Here is a 27,901-nt window from a genome sequence, read left to right as displayed (position 1 = left end):
ATAGAAACTTACAAATAATATAAAACCAAAGATATGTGCATGCCATACATACATACAGGTGCCTGTATTACAGTCGCCCTTATGCCCAATACAATTCTCTGTACACAAGTGATAATACTTAATGAACCAGCTTCTTCACGATGGCAGCAGCAGCGAGAGTTCATTAAAAAACAAGTCGCACAGTAAGCACATCCCTACTCTCCTTGAGTTTGCAGCCTCACTCTTTTTCTGAAGGAATTGGCTGAAGACAAACAGCGGCACTTGAGTAGATGCTAAAAATTCAGGCAATCAAATGCACCATTACATCAAACAACACTTTGTCTATCTGTCTCGTTCGCATCCTTCTGCTAATACATTACAGGGTTAGAGTGCTAAGTGAGGAAGTCCCAATACCAAGTAAGAAAGTCCCGATTCCTAGTATATGTTGAATCAACGCAAAGGAGCTGTGATAGGAAAGCGCCAATTTTGTCTGCTTCTTCATCGCTCAACTGTTTGGGACTGCTTATTGCGCTATGCTGGCTGCAAAAGAAGGATGCCCAAGGATGGAGAATAATTAAAGCACACGAAACGAGCAGCAATAAAGAGCGTAAGGCCAGCGCTAGCCAAGCTAACCTGACAGACACAGGCTCACGATAGGCTGATAAGCACACGGAAGAGGAATGGAAATTATGCTATGAAATGACAAAGGCAGGACTACTGCATTTTGCAGTCGGCCTGTTCCTCTTCTTTGCGCTCCGATTTTGGTGTAGACTCGGCAGTGCCGGCACTGGCTCGCTGCGACCGGGTCATCACGCCGGTTGCAGGCTTCCTCGCAGCACCACGGGGTGGAGCAGAAGTCTTTGGTAACGGAGCTGCTGCTGCAGCTGCAGCAGGAGGAGAGGCACTTCGGGCTGGCGCAGTCTTTTCAACCGTCGCCTGCTGCTTCAGCTGCTGAACCCTCTGCGAACGCTGCCGGTTTGGAAGGACACGGATTGAAAACCAGTGGAGAGATGCTATTAATTAAATCAACTGGCAACGATGGTTAGCGGCATCACAGACGAACCCGGAACAACAAGGTGTCTCTGATTGCCAATCAGCCTGTTTTGATGAGAGTTCACACCCTGCTGTTGCGGTGGAAAACAATGACGCGTGAATGAATTCATTCAGACAGACATTCTTGTTTTGCATTCGCAGTGAACAGGGAAGTGCCAGGTGAGGCAGTAAAGGGTCGTGCATGCCAATGATAAAAAATAAATAAATAAATAATGATGATAATAATAACAAAAAACATAAGGCGACAATGCGCCATTCCAAATCAATTATGTGCATCTCGTTTCATGCCAGCTGAAATTTACATAACTGCTTTTGCCAAGCTCGTTCGCGATACAAGGCCAGCATGTGCCCTGTGTAAAGGGCCTCGTGCAAATGATTGTTGCATCTGAAAAGTATACGAATAGAATTTAACAAGACATTAGCACTAAGAAGTAGTACAGCAGATGGACTGATCATCCCAATGTCTGCTTGGAAAAAAGAGAATACCTAACTATCTCAGACCCAATCTACGGCATTATATCATGCATGAAGTCACCTCTTTCTTCTTACCTTTTTTTTATATATATATAAATCATGTTTTACTAATAGTTAACAAGGAGCATTAACTCACTGTGAGCACTTCTTGTCTCTTTAAATACATGTGGAAAGCAGAAATACTCTTATTGAAGAACTGATGAATTAATTTTGATGAAATCTCTTGCAGTCAAATGAGACAAGTTCTATTTGTGAGCAGAGCATTTATTCACTTCCTCAAATAGTCTAAAAAAAGCTGAAAAAAAAAGTCAGTAAGCTTGACAAAAGATTGAAGCCGGAAATGCACAATTCAAGCTCGGTGCCAATCTAGAATTTATTTACTTTATTTTATTTATTTATAGATAATGGAGTCTCAGTAAGAGACCACAGCAGGGCAGTACAAGAAATCATGAAAGCAAGCAAAGGGCACACAACTCACAAAAAATCAATAGCACAGTTCTGCAACTACGTGAACAGCACAGATTACAGAACAGGTATATCCATTTTTAGTTCACATGAAATTGTTACTTTGCTATTGTAGAATCTGCGAAAGTCAGCCGCAAGAATCATTCGTCTGCTTCAGATCTAAGAGATTCAGTTTGCAGAATTATGACATCTGTGTTACCATGCAATCAGAACTGAAATACCTAAAATTTTGCTTAATTTTAATATTTTTGGTAATTTGTGAAAAACAGGAAACCTAAATCAAGAAGATGTCCCGAAGTTTACAAGAATTTAAGCTTTCGTTTTTAAATACGTTACACTTTATTGAATTTGCTTCAGTGATGGCCCAAATGGGAGCACATACTTATCTGCACAGAACACCATAGTTATTGAGCCACTGTAGTAGGTGTTTTACCAACAGTTCATGTTGAGGAGGATATGTAGGTATAGTAGCGTGCTTACTAATGCATTCGCATAGGTAACAAATAATGAATTGTTGGGCTAATTGGTCTTGCACTATAGACAAGGAAAATTTGCGCTACAAAAAGACAATGCACACAGGAAGGGAAGACCAAAACAAGCGCTTGTGTTTGCCTTCCCTTCCTGTCTGCGTTGACTTTTTGTTGCGCTAATTTTCTTCATCGCTTAGGGGTGTGTGAATGGTGATTTTAGAGACCAAATAGAATACAAATAGGATAGTGCCAGAAGCAAATTGAATCAGATATCAAACAGCTTTTGAAAATAAAACGATGCTCACATAATAGTAGTCTTAATGTTAGCAGGTTTCTCTCATTACATGCACAGAACTCTTCAGAAAGCGTGAATGATTTCTGTACAACCTGTAAAGTATGGCTACCAAAGCAAGATAGCCTGCTTCACTGTTTCAAGTTCTCATGTTTTATGTCTATACTATGCCTGGGGAGTTGAAAATTTACTGTATATTAATTTGCTCCGATTTGACGTTTGAGAAAAGTTGATGTCTTGAAATATTCGAAGATTAGAAAAATATAAACATTTACGAATAGTGAGTATTCGTTTTAAAAACCGAAATGAATAGGACACTATTTAATTCTTTATTTGAAAGTTTTGCATATTTGCACAATACCCCTACTCACCAGGAACGCACGAGTAAGGCGAGTAGGTAAAGAATACGGCACAATGCACTATGTTTTGTGTAAGCTGTCTGTGCGGCTGGCCTGAATTCCGTTAGTTTTAGTTCTGTATTTACGAAACATCAGAATATGCTAAAAATTGTAAAAAATTAAATTATGGGGTTTTACACGCCAAACCCGCAATCTGATAATGAGGCATGCCGTAGTGGGGGACTCTGGATTAATGTTTACTACCTGGGGTTCCTTAGCATGAACGTAAATCCAAGTACACGGGCGTCTTTGCATTGCAACTCTATCGAAATGTGGTTGCCGTGGCTGGGACTTGATCCCACGACCTCGTGCTTAGAAGCGAAGCACCAAAGCCACTAAGCAGCCACGGCAGGTGGAATATGCTAGCATGCGACATGAAATATTAAAGTAGGTGATGCAAACTCACCCCACGGGAAGATGTTGTCGATTCTGTCCTGGGTCGGATGTTTGACGAGTCTAGAGAGAAAAGCAAAACGGTTACCAGTTGTTTCAGGCATGCCTACTACTGTTCACATATGCTACCGTACTTACTCGAACATAACGCACACCTCGATCTTTCAAACTTGAAGAAATGCAAAATGCAGTATATATCGCCAATTGCTCCCTCACCAGGTTTTCACGTTGGGAAAGAAATTGCCTTTCTTTCTCTCTTTCTCTTATAAAAAGAAAACTTATTGCATCCGAGCCACAATGAACTGGCATCACTCATGAGCCCTGCCCGAGGCCTCCAAGGTGGGATTCAAGACTGGGGCGCAAGATTTGGGCACCAGCTGCTGCATTTTTCATTTCATACTCAGTCCTAACGTGAATGTCACACATCAGTGAATTTTTCGGTGAAAAAAAAAAAAAGTGCACATTAGAGAAATCGAGTACATACAGCACTCTTAGAAATGATATCTAATGGTGAATTACAATGGTCGAAATGGAGCAGAATTTCTTCTTCCTTTGCTGCAGTAAATTTATTTTCAAGGAGGACAGATAAAGTAATTGGTGTGGATTCGTAGCCGCCTTGGGACATGAACGAAAAGGGGGGCGGAATGGCTCACGTGCTGTCTGTTCCCACTATGATCCTCATCCATTCACACTGCCCAAATCCGCTTAATTTTCAACTGGTCACTTCAGAGCACATTCAAATTTTTCACTGGAACATTTGGGATCAACTCACTCCATCGTCAATACATGGCTTCAGGCACCTCTGCCCTCCGAGGGAGCGAGTTTACCCAACTTTAGCGCTGGCTTGCGCGGCTTGCAAGGACTTCTTTCTAACAATGTAAAGGCTTTTGTTAAGGATAACCAAAAGAAAGCTAAGGGCAATGCTTCTGCCAACTCAAGCATGTCTACTCAGCTTCTTCTTCTTTATTTTTTTTATGAGTAAACTTTAACCCCGACAGAGCATTCTAGCTTCGGGATATTCACTGACACAACACAAAGCCAGGACTTCACAACGTTCATGTTCCATTTCATACTTAGCAGACGATGCTGTGTGATAACAAATGTTTAGCACCCTTTGCACACCTTGTTGTTGGGTTGTATAAATCTGCAGCACTCATTAGTACTCATTATGCTGGTTTATCATGGCTATACTATTTTTCTATTTTGCTCTCAACATGTGAGCTACTAGCCCCTACCAGTTGCCAATGAAGGCATAGTGCTGCAGAATCTGTACAGGCATAACAAAGCCATAAAAGTGCATGGCTCTATGCATTTCGTAGTGAGGTAGTCTAAAGCTGAGATCTACAGGCCGTCCATGACATTACTCTAATGTGTTACGACTTCTATCATATGCGACATTTTAATTTGGTCATGAATGCACACCACAGGAAAAAGTCACCCTCATTTCAACAGCATTGCCTGCTACTAATAAAACAGAGCACAGTGGCTTTGTTTCTTTTTATAAAGGCTGCATGATCTGAAGCACAGGAAATACTCAAACCTTTTCTTCTTCTTTCTTCTCCAACTGGCTGTAAGGAAACGCTTCACAGTTAAACACACCTGAGCACATTATATTCCATGCAACATACTATGGCAAGGCAAAGCACTAAAGAAAAGGGGGGCCAAGAAGGAGTGGCAGAGAAACGAACTTGGGCTTGAGCTAGTGCCACTACGGGAGACCCAATGACAGCCCGTGCTCACATGCACCACAAATACAGGATGGCACGACAACACCGACACCAAGAACAATAAAACTAGGACATAATAATGCCGCGGCATAAATGTGCAGCAAGGCCTGATCAAGCAAACAGTCAGAGTAAGCAAGCTATGATGGAGCATTCAGGTGCAATAGCAAGCTGCATGCATTGATTGGTCAATGGAGTTTAAAGGAGTACTGTGAGAGGTACGCTCAAAGTTGTCGAAACTCTACTACATTACTCTTATCCAGTATGAATGTTGGGAAAGACTTATATTATGCTAAAGTTGGTCTCAAAATGCTGGACCTGGCATCATCGATGTTATATGACGTCCTGAAGCAATAAGGCTAGTTATGATGATGTTGCTCATAAAAAAAAGAAATGAGTGCAATTCATACATTTCTTCTGGCTATGCTCGTGGGTGGGGCCATAGTTATCACATAGAAATGGAAGGAGCAAGTGTAACATGGCTTTATGACTTATCCACTTCCCAGGTACTGAAACCAAATCTGGATTGTAGAAACAGACCTTATAGCACGTTATCTAGGGTGCACCCAGACACTCACCAGTATTTTTCCAAGGTTTATACACTTTTTTGATTGACTGACTGACTTAATGGAATAAATAAAGTCGAAAATGTCATGTCAGTTACTCTCTTAACATATGTGCCAATGCAAAACTGGTACTGCAAAAGACGCAATTAACTTTCGACCACCTGGGGTTGTTGAACCACCAGGCACACCACAATACATGAGCATAGTACATTCTGTCAGAATGTGGCCAGCGGCGCCAGGAATCAAATCCACAATCCACTGCAGAAAGTTGCAAGGAACATGCAGCAAGCAAGATGCGTTCCCAAAGTTCCAACATGCAGTACTCGCACTCAGATACATATCACCTGACGCACACGAAGCGTCGCAACGCTCTTGCATTACCCATCAGATGTAACCTACGCAACCTTGTTATTGCAACGGTGATATGACGTCTCACAGAATTTGTAACAGCGGCACCTATTAAACAGGGGTCGTTGCTGTGCGTCATCTACGCCACCCGGTAGGTCACAAGGTTGGACTGCCAACAGGTGCCCAATATGATAGCACACCACCTGGTTTGAATTAGAGTTCTTCATCTGAGTGTTGCATGTCCACGCCAATGTGCTGCATTGTCTTTGAGGAAACTCTAAGGAGGTGCCTTTTTCTCGATGTACAGAAGTCCCAAATGTCCGACTAAAGCTGCCAAGTGTAAGTATGCTTGTGAAGCTTACCGTCCTGTCATCTAAACATGCAAAAATACCCACTAGCCACGTGGCACTTCTGGTCACGTTTTCTTATTTCACAGGAAGTTAAAGCAGATTAAAATTACTTGACGGCTTTCCATTACCTGCATACTGCTCATTATACAAAGTGCATTTCTTTTGAACAGTAACTGCTCAGTTTTGGAGGCTTGCTCAGAAATGGCAACTCGCTTGAGGGAGAATGGAGGCTTCTAGACAACCCGATTATCTCCAAAATGCCGGCTCTGTCAGCATCACCATCACCACCACCACCACCACCACCACTACCACTACCACCGAAAGAAAAGGAAAGCATTACTGCTCAGACCAGCTGACACATATACAGCATTCTGGATATGAGCATGAGTGCAAGTTCCGTGCGACAAAGGCAAAGCTGAGAGGTGCAGCATTCATCTGCGAGCAAGCTGCCAGCCGCGGTGGCAACCTTTTCTCGGGTGTGTGGCAAAAAAACAACTGACCCCTGCCAAAAGGAGACAGTCCAACGGCCAACTGCTTCCGGGTCCTCGTGTTTGGATGGATTTGGGGAGACTCTTGCGCCTTACGCTTTGCAGCCGCATCATCCCTGGAGGCATCACTGACGTTCTCTTTGTCCATGACAGATGCCTGTGCTGAGGATGCTGGGCCCACGACAAGACGCAACAGGTGTCACACAAGGCAGGCCCAGCCAGTGAGCGGGCCACATTACAGACACAATTAGCACAGTTATAACATGAACTGATGAACACTGGCTCCTCGAAGACAGCGTACAGCATCTTTGCAGTACGCACAAACCAACGTATCATGGAGCAAGTGTATCATAGCATTATGACTTATCCACTTCCCAGGGACTGAAACCGAAACTTGATGGTAGAAACAGGCATCATAGCAAGTTATTTATGGAGCACGGACATTCATGTCCTAGGCAGAAATGTTTTCATAATTATTTCATAATGTTTCATAATCATAAAGTAATGTTTGCTGCAAGAGATATGTTATATTAAACGGTATGGTGGAGCCTTCTGCAATGCACATGAGCTTGAAGCGACAGCTGAGCATAAACTGCTTTCATAAGCATGTCCAGCTACCACTCCATTACGTTTGGCATCTTCAGCTGGCACAAGCACATTGCACTAAGTCATGACGAAAGCAGCGATGATCACTGCTGCAGCACTATGGGAGGCCTTGGCACATGGCTCCAACATTCACATCATGTGGGAGTCTGGCACGACATAAGAATATGAAATTATGTACGTTGGGCTCTTTGAACACTGAGCCTGCCAGGTAAAGGAAAGTTCTGGAAGTGACAGACTCCAATGGAAAGGCCCTCTCTACAAGTGCAAATATTTAAAGGTAGAGTGAAGAGTGGTTAGCTCAAAGTCTGTGCCAGCCATACACTATGTTACTAGCACTAGTCAAGAGCTCAAGGTGAATTCACACTGGCGACTGCTAGAAGGCTGCACAACAAACGGACTTGCGTCCAATGCACAAATTGCAAATACCAATGGTCACGTCAGCAGGCACAACCTGCTAGATGCCAGCCTAAAGCATTTCTTTCATGGTAAAAATTACCTGGAGTCATGTTGTTCACACAATTCTACCTGCTTTGCCATGAATGACTCAGCACTTTCCATGAGACAACACCAAGATGTTTCTGCTAGTGTCATTTACCTGGCATACTGTAGCGTTCTACAATTAATAGTGATAAGACATTAAAAAGTGGGCACGGACCCTCAGCCCCTGAGTCTTTAGCCTTTTGTGGTGCTGGAACGCAACAATGAACCAGTTGCCAAGCTTTCAGTTCTATTGCAGGTCTACTAAAGTGTTGCAGCATAGTACTTACAATTGGGCACAGTGCGCTGTTTTGGTGTTGCAATCTTGGAGCGAAGTGCTGACTCCCGTCCCAAGCCAGTCTGGGATGCAGTCGTAGCACGGCGGTTCCTTGTCATAACTCCTGACACGGAAGTTGCCGAGGGCGCCTCTTTGACTGTCGCTTCCCGCGGCTTGGCAGAAGGGGAATGGGTACTGTGAAGGAGGACAATTCTAAACTGTCACGCTTCCCTTGTTCCTCAGCAGTTAGCAAACAAAACAAACAAAAACACTTCCACCCTCACGAGGAGTGATACAATAAGAAACTTGGAAGACTGACACAAAACGCTAGCGGGCGTGCATCGAAAACATGGTCAGCCAAAGAAGACTAAAATAGTCGTCACAATTTCCAAATGCAATAGTTGGCTGGTGCAGAAGTCTCTAGGAAAACCGAGGTCTGCAAGAACAATTCAAGAATAGTCTATGTGCTGACACCCGTTGGCTGCCACAGCAGAGAGTGCAGACCAGGTAGCGGCTGCGTTCCTATTGGCCCAGCGCACTGTGGTGCCTCCCTGCTGCCATTGTTGGCACGTATACCCTGGAGCAGCCCTTCTTTATATTATATACAAAAGACAAAAACCGTTGTACAGGGCACACCAGGCGAGTGCGTTTGAGTTTTAACGCCTTAAAACTGCACAGTGGGCTTTGACGGACACTGTAGTGCTGTAGTGGAGGCGCTCTGGTTTAAAGGGGCCCTGAACCATCCCTCGGGCTTGGTAAAAAAACGCAGTACGTGGATAGCATACGCTCCTGTGAACATACCAGCCAAATTCTGTGGTCGTGCGCAGCGCATGGCTCTCACAAGCGGAGTGCGAAGTCACCTTTCTCTCAAACGCTCTCTTTTCAACAGAAGCCTGCACCTCGCTCTATGTCGGGCACTTTATTTCGTAATATGGTGCCTTCCCATGTGCGGCTGCTATTGGCCAATACCTGACATCAATCAAGAACGGTGTTTGGATCAATGTGCTTCTTCCTACTGTTACGTGTATACTTATTGATGCAGTTTAATAAGCAGGCTGAAGTAAGCAAGAATATGCTTTCGAATTTCTATAATAATTACACACTTCCAGAAGAAGCCGACCACTGTCTGCTCACGCTCGGCCGCAGCCGCCCACATAGGAATTAAACTTTGGCCACTCTGCTTATCGGTGTCGTAGCCGTCGCGTCTCACTAATTTTGACTAGTTTTGAACATTCAACTAGCCTCGAACCACGCGAACCTTAAGCTCGGACCACACGCGCACTGGCCAGCGCGCGCTCACTCCTGACCTCTCTTGGTTAGATGCCTTCACAGACTTCACTTCGTAGCCGTCTAGTTAACGACAGCACTTCAAAATGTGCAAGTTGGATGCGGCTACTATCAGTCGGTCAAGCTGGTGCAGCACAAAGCCGGTCCATACCACGCAGCACAGCCAGAAAGGGTGTGGGCACACAATCTAGCCCTATCGTGCACGAAGCAAACACTGCTGTTTCATTTAGCTTGCGGTCTGCTACGTAGAGTAGATGCACAGTGCTCTAACCTATGATTACAAAAGCTGACATCCTGTTCCTGAACTCTCTCTCTCTCTCTCTCTCTCACACACACACACACACATTCTGTGTATTCTCCGTGCAAACACTACTCATAACGTGTTTTTGTGTTACTTATGCCTTTATGTTTGTACAGCTAAACTCGATGCAACGAACTTCAATATAATGAAATTCTCTATAGAACGAAACGCTTCATACAATGAAGTATTAGCATTTTATACCTTCTTTTCCAAAGAACATCATGTATTTTGAACCTCAATGTAGCAAAGTGTCTTTATATACAATTTTAACATAACAAAATTTCCCTGCCACCGCAAAGAAATATCAAGACAATCAATGGAAACTTCTGTGGACACAGATAACCAAATGGCTGAGTTATGAGCGGCTGCTTGCAAACGTACCTCTCAAATCGTGCACCACACGACCAACAGCGACCACCGAAGCGGAGCAGCATCACATTCTGTCATAGTCTTATCAAAGTCCCACTGTGGGGGCTACACTATCAGCTGCGGGGGCAAAGTGGATAGAGAAGAATGGCTGGCTTCGCTTAATTTGTACCGCCAAAGAGAGGATATTGACAACACAGAATGAAACCATATCTTTCGTTGCCGACTCAAATCCAATGGAATTTTTTATTGATTTTCATTATTATTATCATTACTCAAATTTGCTTTCTTCAATTGCCCGATAAATTGGGAAAGCCTTGTGGGATTCAATGTAAAAAAAACATTGATCAGCGACTGTACTTATTTGCATAAAAGGTCGTATTCTAATACCACAAAATTTATATATAACGAAGCAAATTTCAGACTTTACCGACTTCATTACATTGGGGTTTAACTGTATATAATGAAATTTCACTGCCGCCGCAAAGGAATACTGAGCCAAAAAAAATGGAAACTTCGTAGAAGCAGAAGGTCAAATTACAAGCGGCTGCTTGTAAACACACCTCTCAAATCACGCACCGCGCAGCTGAGAGCGACGGCTGAAATGGAGCAGCGTCGTGTCTCCTATAAAGTCCAACTGTGTTAAGATCCTATTGCGCCCCGACTAGTGTGTGGTTTAGGTGCAAGTGACAATGTGCGAGCGTGACTGCAGAAGGCTGGTGATTGACAAGCGCAACCTCCCCATTCACAAGTTAGGGGAAGAAGGGGAGGGAAGCAAACTTGCGGTAACGCGATAAAGCGCGCGTAAGGGCCAAGGGGGGATTGTTGCCGCATGGCTGTCAGCGTGGCTGAGTGAATACGCAGCTCGCGTGCCCAGTTTTAGGGGTATTCTACCACGTGCTAAGGCTGGGGGATCGGAGATGGCGTGGTGTTGAAGGTTGCGTAATGTCGAGTTTCGGAGACACATTGCATTGAGAGGCAGACAAAGCTGCAGGTGCCTTTCATGATAGCATCGTCCCACTGCGGGCAAAACTATCAGCCACGGGGACAGAGTGGACACAAAGGTGTGACTGGCTTCGCTTTGTATAGCCGATGTGAAGACAGCGTCAACAAGGCATGAAACCTTGTCTTTCGTCTGCAACTCTCAAATTCAACAAAATTATTTTCATTTTCTCCCATCTAAAATTCATTTTCTCGATAGCCAGATAGTTTGGAGGATCAAGGAAACCCACTGGCGACTGTACGTATTTGCACAAAAGATCAAATTTCAATGTAACGAAATTTCGATATGACAAAGCAAATTGCCAATTATACTAACTTCGTTATATCGAGATTTAACTGCATTGCGTTTTGAGATTTAGTATTTAGGTATTGGATCAATCACCAGCCAAACTGGTTCAGGAACCAGATGTGTGATTTACTGAATTATTCCATTTCATTTTTTTTTTTCAATCTAAAGAAACTATTGCTAGCTCAAAATGCTGCTTTGAAACCATACCGTGGTTGAGAAAAGAGTGACCGCTTCATTGTCGTCGTCTTCGAAGTAGCCGACGGGAGACCGTCTGTGGCGGACTTGGTAGTCGAGACCGGCTTGGACAACGTTCTCTTAAAGAGCTTTGCGGCCGGAGTTCCAGTCACAGACATGGGGCTCCTGAGCGCCGAAACAGTCATGCGGAATTCCGCCTTGGATGGGCTCTCAGCACACACACTCAGCTGCGTGACGATGGGCGGCTGCTGCATCACCGTGGGAACAGACTTGGCAGGCGTGGCCGGAGTAGCACCTGGACCCTGCTCTTTATCTTCATCGTCCACATGGCCACTGGGCTTCTTCTCCCTGCAATGCAGTCCGGCACAGACACTACACATCAATTCTCACATTTGTGGTGAATAGTCCAATTAACCCTTCCTGGTTAATTGGTTTCTGTTAATTAGGTGCATTAGCGCAAGGTCTTGGGCCATTTGGTGCATGATGAATTTGAATGAACAGTTGAAAGTCCAGCGTCCGTCCGTGTCTAACACCTTTTCCTTGTGTGCGTGTCCTTTGTGTTTCGATGATACCCCCTTTTTCAAGTTCTGTTGATTAGTTAAACATCGGACCTTCGTGGTCAAATTTTTATGAACAAAGAGAAAATTTTACATTACATGCATCTGAATGACAAGTCGGGGGAAAAAAAATAAAGGAAAAGATTCCAGCTCAGGTTTTTGGCAACGAATCGGAGGTGGCATATTTCTCGTGAACTGCCAAAAACTAAATGTGTTGTAAGAAGTATGTTGTTCTTCGGGCTTCCCAGTTCACAATCATAATGGAACAAATATGGCCACAGATTATTCGAAAACCATTTTTGTGCCATACGAGGCTGGTTATAAAGCATTAGACAGCAGACTCCAAAATGTTTGAGGAGAAAACATATTTACATTCAGTAAAAAAGAACTTTAACAAAGCATGTAGTACAATAAGTACTGCCAACACTCACATTACTGAAAATAATTTTGTTGTTTGTCTTTCTCAATGAGATATTTTTTGTAAAACATTATCATTCCTACAGGAGTCATAGGGCGAGAAGGGGTTAGACTACGTGTTTCACTGCCGCAAAGCATACCGACACTAGCAGTCCAGCTGAAGGGCAACTATGGTAAGAAACATGTTTGTATCACGACAAACCCGCTTAGCCTTCTAGGTCACAAGGCCTGGGACGTGAGAATAAAAATATTTTAGCGGAGGAGTGGAGCTGAGGAAACGCAACCACCAGCTTTACTGAAAGCATCCACCCGTTGGAATTCTCCTCAGCAATGTTGTCCTTCAGCGGCCACTAACATTTTGTAAATGTTGGAGAATGAATATGTTGCCTTGAGCCCAAGAACAACAGGAAAGGAACGAGGACCACCGTCGTCATGCCACTGCCATGTCTGCTGCACAAGGACTCTGAAGGTGGTAAGTCTGTCTATTCTGCTGGCCGGTCTGGGGCAGTTGCCCAAATCTAAGAGCATGCATTCAAATTTTGGCAACCTGAAAGCAAACTACATGTACTTCTTCTTAATGCACGATTATTGCAGAAATTTCACCCGCACGGCATATTCTGGAAATGACACACAATCTCCTCAGTGTCTAGAATTTTAACAATCATTAAAGAGACACTAAAGGAAAATATTAGACCTGATTAGACTCGTATATAATTTGCCTCAATCATTGCTTTCTGTTTGCCTATACATGACTTTTTTGCGTAGAATATTGCCACCTGAGCTGCTACTCCTCAATTTGAATCGCCCGCACCTTAATGAACTAGTTGATGTGATCCCCACATGGCCTCCCTCTCTGCCGATAACTGAATTGGCCAGTGCTTGCGTAAAATGAAAGGTGCCATGGTCCTTAAAAGGTGGTGCAGCTCCAATTTTCTATTTTTGTTCTTTTCAATTAAATTCAATTTGCTTTTCCCGCTTGCAAAAACTCAAGTTCTTGCTATGAACGATGCATTAATTGTCACAGAAGCTTAACCTTCTAATATAGCTCGACTCAACATTTCCTTTCAATGTCCCTTTGAGGCTCCCACAGCTGCCAAGTTGTTTTTTAATCCACTTTCATTTCCCTTTCTTTTTATCATTTCTAGACGTTAATTAAAAACTACAAATAGCTTCCCCTATGCTTTGCTTGGCTTCATTATGCGTTGGATTCTTACGGCTAATCAACCACAAATCGAGCCCGTCGGTTCCCCTTCTCTAAAGGCATCAAGGTGATTTTTAGATTGCTGCTTTCAATGTAGCCCTGAAACTTCTCGCTGTATCAGTGCTACAACAGCAGAGCAAGACAGAGCACGCTGCCTCAAAGCCGACAGGAAACAAGCAATCGAACAAGCGAACTTGCTCCAAATTGACTAATGGAATGCAATAAAAAAGCTTGCTCCAAATCGACCAGTGAAATTCACCATTATTTTTTTTGTCCCACATTCCAACCACTATTTTACAGGTACATAAATTTCACTGTGCTGTGAATACATGTAATGATCACAAGCAATGTATTTAAAGGTTCACATTTGAACCTGGGCATTTTTAATTCCTTTCCTGTGATGGGTAGCATAATCACTGGAAGTGCCCAATAGATAAAACATGCACCTGATACGATCTAGATCTCAGAGTATGGCCTTTTAAGATTTCCAGAAGGTAGTCGACGCTAGCTAACCTGAAATTTCGTGTTGGTGAGCCGTGCTGGTTTTTAACATTCTGGGCTCTGAATCACTTCCAGCGAGAGATAATGGCTGTTTTTTTTTTTTTTTGTATTAAAAATGTCCATTTTTGGGAACTCTTCGTGATGCATCGCCTCATATTCGAAACGTAAAGGCTTTGTGTGAAGACTTCTCTGTCTGCACTACCTGAAGACCGGCCCTTTTCATTTATGTGGCATAAAATTTAACTACAAATGGCTTTCAAGAATGAAGCTGAACTAATGACAAATGCCTGCGAATCCTTACAGCTCAGAAATGCGTTTCTTGTAGGTACGCATATGGGTGCGCAGCCAGGCAACCGATTCTTTGCTTCGAGCCAGCTCGGCATTGACGGAATCAAATTTGCTCCAAGCTTCAACAACACTCTCTTGCTTCTCAGACAGCTCCCTGCGCAGATCTTCAAGCGCCATTTCCAGCTCCTGCAAAATATATTTGTTTGTTTTATTGAGTGTGTTTGAAGCCAAAGTATGATACGGGCAAGAACCATCAAACCAAACATAAATACCGCAAATTTAAAGCTGGCAATAACAGCGCAATAACAGTATGATATTGTGTTGGATAATATGCAACAAAGCAACTTACGTACCTGACTTAATACATGACAAATTACAGGTAATGGCTTCTGTGAAAGAGTATACTGTGAGCATTCATTGATAGAAAATAGAAGCTAGAGTATAAAATTTCTTCTATACTCTAACTAACACACAGCTTACTTTCAGCAACACCATCATGGCAAAAGACATCAGTAAACATGCAATAACCACCAATTTACGAATTAATTATTCATGAATCTCAGTAATTTATTATCTAGACCAGGACCCACACTGCAATTGCAAAATTGAAAAAAGCCATACAGCACTCAAGGCATGCCCACTGATCCCAAAATCTCACAGTCTTGAGCTTTTCAGAATATGAAATCTGCCATCAAGTGCACTGATGTTTTAAGCAGCTTTGTCTCGCAATGTGGAACAGCTTTCAGGGACAACATTAGGAGAAGCACTCGAGTGATCCTCTGCGATTTCCCTCGTGGATTATGTCAAAATCACAGCTATCTGCAGGATGCCTAGTAAACGTCATAAGATTCCTGCTAGGTAGCCACGACTTTATTTGCTACTGCTAAGCTTCGATTTCACAATTGCAACATGCACTTTAAGGGAATAATTAAAAAGTTAGTTGAGCAACTTTTTTGAATAGCAACCAGGACATTGCCATCTGTTGTGCAATTAATGTCTGCCTCTTCAGTTATCCACCTGAACAGGTCGAACTGTACTGCGAGTTCCACGGGTTTTTATTTTTGAATAAGACGCAGTATACAGTCAAGATCATGCGGTAGCCTAGAGATGTGACAAGGCACAAGGGAAGAGCAAGTACCTGAACGCGCGGGCCACCAGATTGTTGCAGCTCCATTTCGGCTTGTGCCAGTCTGCCACGAAGTTGCTCAGCCTCGGCGTCCAGTGCTCTGCGCTCTTTCTCCTGGCGCTTTATGGTTGCCTTTGCGGTGGCTATTTTGCACTCAAGCTCTTTGTACCTTGTCTCCGATGTTGATAGCCGAGACGTCAATGAATCAACCTGCACAGAAATGCAAACGTGCGGCTTCAAAAATAACTAAGAGTGTCAATGGCAACTGTTGGTACTACGTATTCTTGGCCTTAGTCACAAGGTTGCAACCCAAAACGCTCTTGTTTATTCTAGGGGAAGTTGCTACGTGAATCAGACTCATGGAATTTTGTCCTTATGTTTCAATTGTTCCTAGGCTTCTCATTATCCTTTTCAACTACAGCTTAAAATTAAACCTAATGCAGTATTGCTTCAACAGTCAGAATGCGAGAAGAGAAAACAATCCCATTTTTCTAAATTGACATCAGATCTCGAGATCGTGCTTTGCCTAGAAAAGCAGCTCTGTTGTGCCCAGATGGCTCACTGATAAGCTCTTCGGTACATCATTTATCGCAGTAACAAGTGGAGGCACATATATTCCCCTTAGGATAGTATAGGTGCCATTTCCTAGAAAATGTTGAAGGGTGCGCATGCATGCGCATACATGTATGTATGTATGTATGTATGTATGTATGTATGTGTGTGTGTGTGTGTGTGTGTATGTATGTATGTACATATGTATGTATGTATGTATGTATGTATGTATGTATGTATGTATGTATGTATGTATGTATGTATGTATGTATGTATGTATGTATGTATGTATGTATGACTGGCACATACAAAGTATTGCACTTGATGTAACATCACCACTGACACTGCATAAGGTAGGAAAATATGGCTTAGGGTTTGGAAACGTGGAGGAATGAAATAAACAAGGAAGGAGCGCTACACTACGCAGCTAGCCTTCACAAGCCAACTCTTCGAGGTGCGCCACTCTGACCCCCGACGAAGCACAAAAAGCAAGCCTTAAAAGCATTACATCATTCATATATGCGCAAACAATTATGTTTGCTCATTTCCGCGACGGTGGAGGCAACAATTATTTTTCTGGAATTTGGAGGCCCCGAGAGCAGATGCAGCGTGGTTTTCTGGGAGGAGCTCGTGTTAAAATTTCTAGCACAGATTCGGCAGTGCCCATCTATAGACCAGAATATTCAGCACTTGTTGGCGGCGGCAATCTTTCGCGAGGGACAGCAAAAACAGGTGGAATGAACGGCCACAATAGCACTCAGCCTGTCCTTATGGAAATGCTTGTTGCCAGTGTTCAGCCACCATTGGCTGTCGCGTCGGCAAACCTGTGGCCCAGCGTAAGCCACGCCAGCAGGTGATGAGCGAGGTCTAGATTAGGTGTGCCTGCTCTAAGAGTAGAAGTAAGGGTAAAATATTCTGGTCCACAGATGACATTGCAGACGCAATGAGAGCTGACAGAACCCACAACAGCAGCTAATAGTGATAATTGACAAATGGAGATTTAAATTCATGCTTACCAATGCCTCCAGCTCATCCCGCCTCTCTTGGGCAACTTGAAGCTCAGATTTGGACTGTTTGTGAGCCTCGAGAAGTTCTTCACATTTTTTCACGCTTTCCTGAAGCTTTTCACTAGCAATCTTCATTTCATCTTGAAGTAACGATTTAGCGTGCGATGCCTTATCAAGCTGATTGCGGACATCCTCGAGGTCACTGTGGATGCACTGGATATCAGAGTCTCTCTCTTCCAGTAACTGCTTAAGGCTGCTTGCCTCATCTTCAGCCTGTTGGCATTTCCGCTGTGTCAGTTCTACCTCGGTCGTCAGCTGTTTCACCTGCTGTTCGAGAGATGACTTGACATTTGCAACCCCTGCAGCTTCCTGTTGGGCACTCTTGAGATGGTCTTCCAGTTGCTTCTGCTTATCTAAGTACTTGGCTGCAAGAGACTGGGATTCTTGAAGCTGCTGACTGACCATGACAAAATCATTTTGAGCATACTCCATTTCCGACGTTTTCTTGTCCAGCGAAAGTTGCAAAGCCTGCACTTCACCTTCCGCTCGAGCACAGTTTTCTTTTGCAATGTGTAACTCTTGCAACAGCGTATGTGACTCAACCTCCAATGCAGACTTGGAAGCTGAGAGGTTAACGATCTCGTCTTGAGCCATCCTCAGCTGACTTTCACTCTCTCTGTGTTCTGCGGCCAACTGTGCAAACTGGGACTTGGACTGCTCAAGTTCATCTCTAAGTTCGTCAAAGTCCGCTTGCATTTTTTCCATATCCAAAGCATTCTTCTTCAGCGTCTGCTTCATGGACTGCACTTTGTCTTCTGCTCTAGAGCAGTCCTTCTTGGTGGCATCTAACTTCTGTGACAGCTCAGACACTTCGTTTTCAAGATCCAGTTTTGAAGCTAGCAGCACAGCAATTTCGTCTTGAGCGACTTTCAGCTGGCACAAATGTTCCTCCTGTTCAGTAGTCAAACGTGTCAGCTCAATTTTTGACTGCTCAAGCTGGCTGCTTACTGCCTGAAGGTCACGTTGAAGCTGTTCGTATTTTGACGTCTTCTCGTCCAACAAGGTTCTAATACGCTGAGCTTCATGATCTGCCTGGGTGCGATCTTCTGTCGCCATGTCCACCTTCTGCAACAGTGTGGAAACTTCCTCTTCTAGAGCTGCCTTTGAAGCCAACATATCCTTGATTTCATCACGGGACAAATTCAGTTGATGCAGGTACTGCTGCTTCTCCTTAAGAATCTGCTCTAAATTGAATTTTGTCTGCTCGTACCGCTCGTGTTCAGTCTCGTACTGCTGATGAAGGCGCTCATTAATGGCATTCCTTTCATCCAGAAGAGACTTGAGTGACATGTTTTCCTCTTCTGCTGATCTTAGCAGCACTGCTATTGACATTTTTTCTTCTTCCAAGAGCTGAATATTATTCTCGAGGGCAAGTTGAGCGGCAGCTAGTCTCCTGGCCTCTTCCTGAGCAGACTCAAGAGCCTGCTCAAGCTTTGTGTTTTCTGCAACTTGCCGAGCGACGTCCGCCGTAAGAACAGCAGTCATCTCTTTCTCCAGTGCAAGCTGATCTCTCATCACCTGCAGAGCACCACAAGACACTTCGGCCGAGGCCTGCTGACATTCCAGTTCATGCATCAACTGCTTCAGCTCTTGCGCCTGGCATTCGTTGCGATCCTTGAGTGCCTCAACCTGCCCCTTCAGCTCGGCCTCCGAAGTCTCAACAGACTGCAGTTTCACTCGCAACTGGGAAAGCCCTTCAAGGTCCTTCTGGGCAGCCTCGTACTGTGATTTCAGGTCACTAAGCTTACCTTCCAGTGCAGAAACAAGCTGCCGAAGCTCTTCAATTTCGCGTTCTTTGGGCCTTAGAAGCTGGAGCTCCTCTTCAAGGGCAGCTATCAGCTGCTCTTTGTCAGTCAGCTGCAGTTGCACCTGCCTTGCGGAAGTCTGGAACACCTCGAGTGATGCGATGTGCTCGTCCCGAGCGCTTTTCTCTTCCTCCAGAGAAGCAACACGCATCCTCAACTCCTCCAGTTCCTCCAGTTTCGACAAGAGTTTGTCCACGTCGGCCTGAAGGACTCGATTCTCTTCCAGCAGGGAATCTGAATTGAGCAGCTCCAGCTCCTGCTCCTCAGCCTGCTGCATCACTGCCCGCTTCTCTTCTTCAAGCCTCTCACGCTCCGCATGTGCCTGGGAGCACTGCTCGCGAAGCTCGGACACTTCCAACAGCGCAGCGCACTTTTCGTCTGCCAGTTGCTGAAGCTGGCTGCTGAATTCCTGCTGCCTTCGGCTTAGGGCATCTCTCAGCACACTCAAGTCCACCCCCGTGTCTCCAACTGCAGAGATTTCAGTGAAGGCGACGTCCATAGCCATGCAAATGCTGCGAATCTCAGCCACTTGATTCTCCTGCACTGCTCTGACACCTTGCAGCTCTTCCCTTAGAGTGATGGAAGACTCTTCAAGCACTTTGTTTGATGCTAACAGCTCATCAACACTCGACCTCAAGGCAGCAAGCTGCCGGCTTTCATCCTCTAGCCTCTCTTCTGTTTCCTTTTTCTTCCGCCTTGTTTCGGATAGCTCTTTATCCAGCTCGTCAACTCGCTCAGCCAGGCTCAGACTTGCTTCTAAGGATGCTTTGGCATCTGCGAGATCAGTGAGGAGTTTGTCATTTTGAGCCTGTGCCTTTTCAACGGCATCCTTTGCTTGCGAGAGCTCGAACTGAACGCTCTGGTTTTCCGCTTCTGCTCTGGTGCACTGAACCTGAAGTTCCGTGGCACTTTCTTCGTACTTCTGCTTCTCAGCATACGTGGCCTGAAGTGTGTCTTCAACCTCTTCCAGTGCACTGCTTAGCTGCTTGACAGTCAGCTGATACTCCTCAATCTTCTTCAATAAGCTTTCTGTCTCAGCTGCAGCAGTCCCATCTGCCCGCTGCTTCACGGAGAGCAATTCGAGTTGCAGTTCACCAAATTTCTCTGCCTGTTCCTTCAGCTCTTGCCTCAACGCCTTCACTGTAGCCTGCTCGTCCAAAAGGCTTTGCTGGAGAGCGCTTGTGCCTTTTTCGAGGTCCTCCTTTTGCTGAAGAGTGGACTGCACAAACTGCCGAAGCAAGGCAACTTTTGTCGCTACGAAGGGCTTATCTTCACTTACATTCTCAACAACTGCATCATCGTGCAGAATCTGCATAACTTCAGCTGAGGTTTGTTTCACTTGTCCGAGAAATTCGTTAAAGCGCGTGGCCCACATCTCAAGGTAGTCGAGAAGCTTCGCACATTCCTTGCCTTGCATCTCGGGATCGGTTTCATCTGCAGCTTCCTTGCTATCAAATCCTGCAAGTGCCGTCAAGAAGACGTCTAGCTTGACTGCTAACGCCACTAACTTTGCCTTCAATGCTTCACTCTTGTCCATCTTGGGTTCTTGCCGAGACGAAGGCTCTTGCAGACCTCCTTGCTTGTTAGGAGAGCTCTGTTCTTCTTCAAAGGAAGCATAACATTCTTCATCTGTGCTGCTGTCATGGCAACCAGCAGGCGAGAAGAAAACTGATGCAGCAGCCTCAACAGTTCCATCACACTGCACAAGCAGCTCGGACACCACGTTTACAGTGCAAGGAGATTCCTGCGCTTCGAAGCGAGGCAGCCTTCTCTTGAGGAGGTCCACAGATTCCTGCAGCGCAACGTATTCTTCTTCAACGCGCCGGGCATACTGTGATAGACGTGGAACTGTAGTCAACATCTGAGGAGGTGCTGCTGTCTGATTCAGAAGGCCCTGCAATGATTGACGCAGTGCTGCTAGCAGGCTACACACGTGGGCCATCTTCTCGGTCAGCTCATCCTCACTACTGTCGGTCGAGGACAGGGTAAGCTCGCATGTGGACAAGTTGGTCATATCAGTTTCACCCAAGGCTGCTTCAGTCTGACAATGCGAAGAACTGAAAAGAAAAAAAAAAACATTGTGCAAAATTGTGCAAGCATTCAAAAGACCTCCTAAGAGCGCAGATTTTAAAATTTCTGTTCTTTACAGTTGATTCATGATGATTAAAACTTAGGTCACTCAAGATTACAATAAATTCACAGAAACCTTGGAGACATAAAAAGATTTGCTTTAATAAAGGAATTATGTGCTTGAAGACACAATTTGTTAAACCAAGAGTATTTAGATGCCATTTGTTGTTTCACTGCGTAATTCTGTAGAAAACAGATCCAGCCACATGCATACCTGTACTGATAGTACAGACAGGGCTATATATAAACCGATTCATTATATGAGTGGTGTCCTATGTATGAGCTATTCAGCAAGGTGGCTGCAGCAGCGGCAGCAGCAGCAGCAACAGCAGCCACAGTCGGAAAACTGAGAGGATTCGCCTAGAAAGCTTCACTTTAAAAAGCAAGACCTCTACAGTCTAAAGACCAGCTGAGATAACATCACATGCTAAACATGCAAGGCTCACCTTGCACGGTGAATACTAGTCGATTCATCCGAGGACTCCATGGTGTCACTTGGTGCATTAGCCATAACAGTGCTGCCTTGCACACTGCAATCAAGAAAGGCCCCTGGCACCTGCACGTACAATGGCAGCTCTGCCCAAGGTGCAACTCCACTGGCAATGTTCTTCAACCTATCAATCCGTTCCATCACCGCTTGCCGCTGAGCCAACACCTGCTGCAGTGACGACTCCACGCTTGCCACCCCATCCTCAGGAGGCTGTTCTTGTGCCTCAATGAGCCGCTGGCGTCGTTCCTGCAGGTGCCCGTGACGAGCTTCCAACGCGCTGCTCAGGTCCTCAAGGAATCCGACAGCAACACGGTACATCTCGAAAAGCGTGCCGACAACTTCCGGCAACAAAACGCTGTGGTCCTGCATAGCGTTGCAGTCTCTGATGTATTCGAGCAGCCTCAATGGTCGCGTTGCCTCTCTTTCCAAGGCCTCCACGAGTGCCAAGCCAAGTTCCTGTTCCCGAGCTGCTGCTTCATTCCGCAGCTGCATCATCGTCACACACAGCTCATCCCTCTCACCGTTTCGCTCAACGAGCTGGCGCCTGAGCTCCTCAGCGTCCTCCTGGAGGTTTTCAAGGCCAGCCATTCTCTCCCTGAACACCACAGATTCCGTATCCATTGAGGACTTTTCGGCAACCAAGGCCACCATAACGCGTTCCTTCTCTTCCAGCTGGCTTTCAAGTTGCAGCTGCCGCTGTCGGGCCAAGTCGAGTTCATGTTCTCTAGCCGCAGAGTCATTCTGCAGTTGCATCATCATCACGTGCAACTTGTCTCTCTCCCCATTTCGCTCAACAAGGTCGCGCCTCAGCTCTTCTGCGTCTGCCTGAAGGCTCTCGAAGGTGGCGAGTCTCTCCCTCACAGTCACAGCCTCGGCTTCCATGTCTTTCAAGCGAGACTGTTCCTTAACCAAGGCAGCCATGACACCTTCCTTCTCTTCCAGCTGACTTTCAAGTTGCAGCTGCCGCAGCTGGGCCGCGTTAATTCCCTGTTCTCTGGCCTCGACATCACTCTGCAGTTGCATCATTGTCACATGCAACTCGTCCCTCTCCGCATTACGCTCGACAAGCTGCTGTCTCAGCTCTTCCACATCTTCCTGAAGGCTCTCAAAGGCGGCCAGTCTTTCCTTCAACGCCAGAGCCTCGGCCTTCACATTTTCCATGCAAAACTGTTCCTCAGTCAACACAGTGATGGCAGCTTCCTTTTCTTCCAGCTGCTTTACGAGTTGCATCTCCTTCTGCTGAGCTTCTTGCAGCTTGTTGTCTGCAGTGTTGAGAGAGTGAGAGAGCGAAGCCGTTTCCTCTTTCAGTGCGTCCAGCGCTGCCTGTGTGCTGGCTGCGAGGCCTTCGAGCTCGCGGATGCGAGCGTCCTTTTCAGTCACAACCACAAGTGCTTGCTCCAGGCAGCCTTGCGTCGAGGCCAACTGTAGCAGTCCTTCATCTCGTTCCTAGACAGAGGAAACAAGCGGGAAGTCCCATATGTCAGTAGAAACTCAGAGAGCAGGTATCCAAAATTTGGGATGGTGGAAATTTCACTGCTGATTGCAACGCTGCTAACCACAAAAAGTAATTCCAGTAGTTTCAATTTTCAGCATACAGTTGAACCTCAATATAATGAACACAGGTACAGCAAAGTATCTACATATAATGAAGTAAATGTCGAATAAATATAACATTTTTTTTTGTGAACTGTATCCGTGTGTATGCTTGTAACAAATATTGAATATATACCTATAAAAAGGCTTAATTGTACTACCTTACCTGACAAACGTGAGAGCCAACATGAAAAATTATAAAATCCCACCAAAGCAGAACCTCAGTGCTACCTTTGACAGCATAGGTGTTCCCCTGCTTGATTTTTGCAACAACCTTTCTAATTGGCTTGTAGCTATGACTTGTTATGATTACCTTGTTTCTTTGGCAACATTACGCTCTGAGAAAGCTAGGTGAGCAGGCATGTTCCACTTTAACATTGTTAGCGAGGCAGTGCTATGGCGGCACAATTTTCTTTTTTTTAAGGCTAGTCTTAAACAAGTTGCGTAAATTCTTTGTTGCCAATCGCAGTCCTTTATGACTGCTACAAATGTTTAAGCACATAGAAGAGTTTGACATTAGTGTTCAAACCGACTACTGAGATTGTGTGAGTAAGTCAACGCTAATTGTGCGAGCGGCACAGCTTACAAACATAGTGAAAGCTATGAACATTTTAAAAGCATCAGTAGGTACCACTGTTACCGCTGTTAACCAAAAAGAAAAAAAAAAAGCACTAACTGCATTTCTGTCCACGAGATCATGCTCCAACGCCTGTCGCTCAGCAGTTTCTTCATCTCGCTGACACGACAAGACATTCAGACGAATGAGAAGCTCCTGCTCCCTCAATGTCGCCTCCTCACACTTGTTCCTCAGGGCTTCGCACTGCTGCTCAAACTCCGAGCACTGCCTTGAGGCCGCCTCCAGCTGCTCCCGCAGTGTGCCCAGCTCCTGCTCTTTCTCGCAAAGGTCCGCGATTGTCTTCTTGAGCTCCTCAATGGTGGAGATTTTCTGACAGAGCTCTCCCTGAATACGGGCCACTTCGTGCGTGAGCAGCTTGTCGACCTTCTCCTGCAGAAAGTTGACTTCGGCAGTACTAACCGCAAGCTGGCTGTCAAGTACGGCATTCTCCTTTTGCAGGTCCTCCATTTTCCTCTTGATCGAAGCGAGCTCGTCTTCCAGGCCCACCTGTGCAAATACCAACACTTTCTTCTCGTCGAGCAATGCCAGGCACTGTGCATCCTTTTTGGCGACTTTGGCGTTCATCGCCTCGAGCCTGTCGACAGCGGCGCTGTGCTGTTCAATCTGCTGGGACAGCTCAGTCTTCAGGTTTCTTATCTCTTTTGTTGCCAGCGAAAGCTGCTCCTCAAGAGCTCGCTTCTCTTGACCTGTCTTTGCAAGCAAAGCCTCCTTCTTCTCTTCTGCATTTGCGATATATTTCTTTAGTTCTTCCACAATGACTTCTCTCTCCTTGACAGATGCAGTTAGGGAAAGAACTTCACCTTCCTTAGACTCAATGAGCTGAAGGCACTGCTGGTACTCCTGCTGCAGCGCGGCATACTTCTCGGCTGCCGCTGCAAGTTCCGACTCCAGCGCGTTCTTGGATGATTCAATTTCACTGAGGCTCATGCTTTGTTGCTCCAACAGCTTGGAGAGCTCTTTCTCTGCGGAGATGTCTTGTTTCAGCGCTGTGATCTCTGCTTCTTTCTCTTCCGCAAGCCGACGATGATCGGCTTCTGCTTGCTCGAGGTTCTGCATCTTCTGCACAGTGTCGTTGAGCTCCTTCTTCATTCCCTCCAGGAGAACCTCCCTCTCCTTGAGGGCCGACTCATGCTCCATCAACGCTTTGTCGCTCTTGAGCAGACGGTCCCTGACTGACCCGAGCTCGTCTTCCACTTTTTGGGCATTCTTTTGCAGCATTTCGGCCTGGCTTTCAAAATCTTTTAAGGCTGCTTCCTTCTCGGAGAGGTTCTTAAGCAGAGTAATCTTCTCGCTTTCCCTTTCAGAGAGCAAGCTCTCCAGCTCTCGCATGCTTGCTTCACTCTTGGAAAGCTGCACCCTGGATTCTTTGAGATCACTCTCGAGACCGGGTATCTTTTCACATTCTGCCGTCTGTCGCTCTAATTCTACTCGAAGAGCCTCTTTCTGTTTTTCAGTATCTTCCAAAGCAGCCTTGACCTCACCACTGAGGCGTGTAGCATCCTCAAGGTCCTTTCGCAGTTTCTCCGCACTGGCAACGAGGTCCCTGTTGTCCGCAATTTCCTTTTCAAGGCCTGCAGCCCGCACTTTTTCGTCTTCTATCGTCGACGACAGTTGCTTCACTTCGTTTGAAAGCTGCTTTATAGTGTCGTCGAGAGCCTGCTTTGATTTGGTAAGCGTGGACACCTCCTGTTCTTTTTCGTGGAGTGCCCTGGCAAGGGTACGACTCTCATCGGCAAACTTGCGCAGGTCCTGAACTTCTCGTTCCAGAGTCGACGCTTTCTGAGACGCTTCCCTTTCGCGTCGTTCGCAGTCCTCCAGCTTCGACTCCAGCTTTTGAATTCTCGCGCCACCATCCGCGGCGGCCCTCTGCGACCTGTCAAGCTCCGCCCGCAGCCGCTCCGTGTTGCCGTCACTCTGGTGGACAGCCTGCCGAAGCTCTTCCATTTTTTGCTTCGCCTCTTGCAGCTGAGCCTCGAGGTTCTGGCATCGAGTCGACTCGCGCTGCAGCTCAGAACGGCACTGAGAAAGGTCTTTTTCCAGGCTTTGTTTTTGGTGCTCCATGGCGAGGAGTTGGCTCTGCAATTAAAATGTGATTGCTATTAGAAAGAAATATACTGCAACGAAGAGGCAAAACTTGCCTTGCGACTGATCTGTGGAGGGTACAAAAACGACGAATATAACTGCCCTTACCTTGGTGTTCGCCAACTGGCCTTGTAACTGTGCCAAGTCCTGCGACTGCCGCTCCAAATCTTGCACAGACTTGTGCAGCTGCCCCTCTAGCCGACGAGCTTCTCGATTCGCACTGTCGATGGCAGTTTCCAGGTCACGAACTTTAACTTCCAGGTTCGCATTCCTGAGAAATGAAAGCCAAAATACACAAGGTGAGACACTAATTCTCACCTCAAATTGAAGCCTAGCTACCCACTTAGCCACCCTCAATCAGTAAATGACTTCTTGTGCCGCACCTACCCACACTTTCCAAAGCGGTCGATCATGCTCTCTTATACTGTGCCCCAGCCCCACATTCTTCCTTGCTCCTAATCATGAACAAGCTCTATTACTATTATTATTACCTGAAGGCATTGTTGCAGGAGGGTCTAAAAAAAAACCTTCTCCTTTTCGTCTATCATTTGCTGATGTTGCAACCGGGCTTCTGAAAATGTGGGAAGTTCACGCACAGTGGTGGAGTAAGGATCGTAGACCTTGGCCCGACATCCAGGACATTTTAGAGCACATTAAAAAGAATAACATGCTCGTCAAACTAGCGCCACTTCAGAATAAGTTCGGCTGTGTTCATACTTTCTTTTGTTTATTTAGGCAAACATTCTTGACGCTACGAACTCGCAAGTACTTACTTCGCTTCAGCAGCCTTGGCAGCCTGCTCCTGATTTTTGAGAGCTCGGTTCAGGTCGGCCAACTGGGTCGATGACTGCCGTTCTTGCTGCTCCAGCCTGGACACCTGTTTCCGCAAATCTGCTACGAGGCCCTCTTGGGTGCTACGAGAAATAAATATGCCAGCCAGTCTTACTGTCTATGGTCTTCTCTTTGCTCCCCTGGTTCATGTGCCTGATTCACAACATACAAGTTGATCGAAAAACAAGAGCAAGCAGCAAGCACCATGCTCATTTGTCTTTCATATTCAATTACTTTTACAAACTCTCGTACGTTAGCCAGCACTTCTGTCAACATACGCCTTTTTTAATCTTTGTCAGCCATGCTGAATTTTCAGTGGATACTTTTGTCAAATGGCTAAGTATACCCCAGTCCTTTTCAGCAATTTTGATAGCACGAAGAATGGCACACTCACGAGAGCTTGGCTTCACTGCGCTCAAGCTGAGCCTTGGTAGCGTCGAGGGATTTGGTCGCTGCTGTGAGCTCCTGCTGAAGACGCATCTGGGTGTCATTGAGCTCCTTGAGCAGTTTGCCATTCTCTGTAAACATCACATGGGGAAAAAAAAAAAAGAAGTGAAATGTTTTGTTCACACCATATTCAAATACAAGAAAAATATGGGCTTCGAACATCAAATTAGATAACCAATTAGATAGCCTCTTCATAAGGGTAAAAAAAAAAAAAAAAAACGGGGAAGGAAAGCGTGAAAAAAAATTTAATTTGCTACCATTCAGACAATGCTACTCGGTCTATTCAGAAGGATGCCCCTTGTAAACGAGAAAACAGAAAAAGGTCACCATAGTTGCCTGCTCGATTACAATACATACTTGAAGCAGATGGTATACAG

At 45.4% G+C, this 27,901-nt stretch overlaps 1 protein-coding gene across 2 annotated transcripts in view; it reads right to left on the bottom strand.

The window, feature by feature from the left end:
• Window positions 1–49: 49 nt before the first annotated feature.
• LOC142585286 (uncharacterized) overlaps window positions 50–27,901 on the bottom strand; it is a 48,885-nt gene continuing 21,033 nt past the window's right edge. Inside the window, exons 7-19 of one of the 2 annotated variants that reach the window (XM_075695920.1) lie at window positions 27,472–27,595; window positions 27,020–27,160; window positions 26,355–26,517; window positions 24,204–26,240; window positions 21,891–23,380; window positions 17,459–21,371; window positions 15,903–16,100; window positions 14,778–14,950; window positions 11,813–12,148; window positions 8,374–8,555; window positions 7,013–7,171; window positions 3,538–3,587; window positions 50–948 (exon numbers count right to left, since the gene is read on the bottom strand). In XM_075695920.1, coding sequence (XP_075552035.1) covers window positions 694–948; window positions 3,538–3,587; window positions 7,013–7,171; window positions 8,374–8,555; window positions 11,813–12,148; window positions 14,778–14,950; window positions 15,903–16,100; window positions 17,459–21,371; window positions 21,891–23,380; window positions 24,204–26,240; window positions 26,355–26,517; window positions 27,020–27,160; window positions 27,472–27,595 — 9,221 coding nt within the window. In that variant the 3' untranslated portion in view covers window positions 50–693. The remainder of the gene's footprint in view (window positions 949–3,537; window positions 3,588–7,012; window positions 7,172–8,373; window positions 8,556–11,812; window positions 12,149–14,777; window positions 14,951–15,902; window positions 16,101–17,458; window positions 21,372–21,890; window positions 23,381–24,203; window positions 26,241–26,354; window positions 26,518–27,019; window positions 27,161–27,471; window positions 27,596–27,901) is intronic. The other variant, XM_075695921.1, reaches the window with a different exon arrangement.

Source organism: Dermacentor variabilis, chromosome 6 (assembly GCF_050947875.1).
Source record: "Dermacentor variabilis isolate Ectoservices chromosome 6, ASM5094787v1, whole genome shotgun sequence".
In the NCBI taxonomy this organism is placed as follows: domain Eukaryota; kingdom Metazoa; phylum Arthropoda; class Arachnida; order Ixodida; family Ixodidae; genus Dermacentor; species Dermacentor variabilis.
This window is presented reverse-complemented; position numbering and strand designations above follow the sequence as displayed.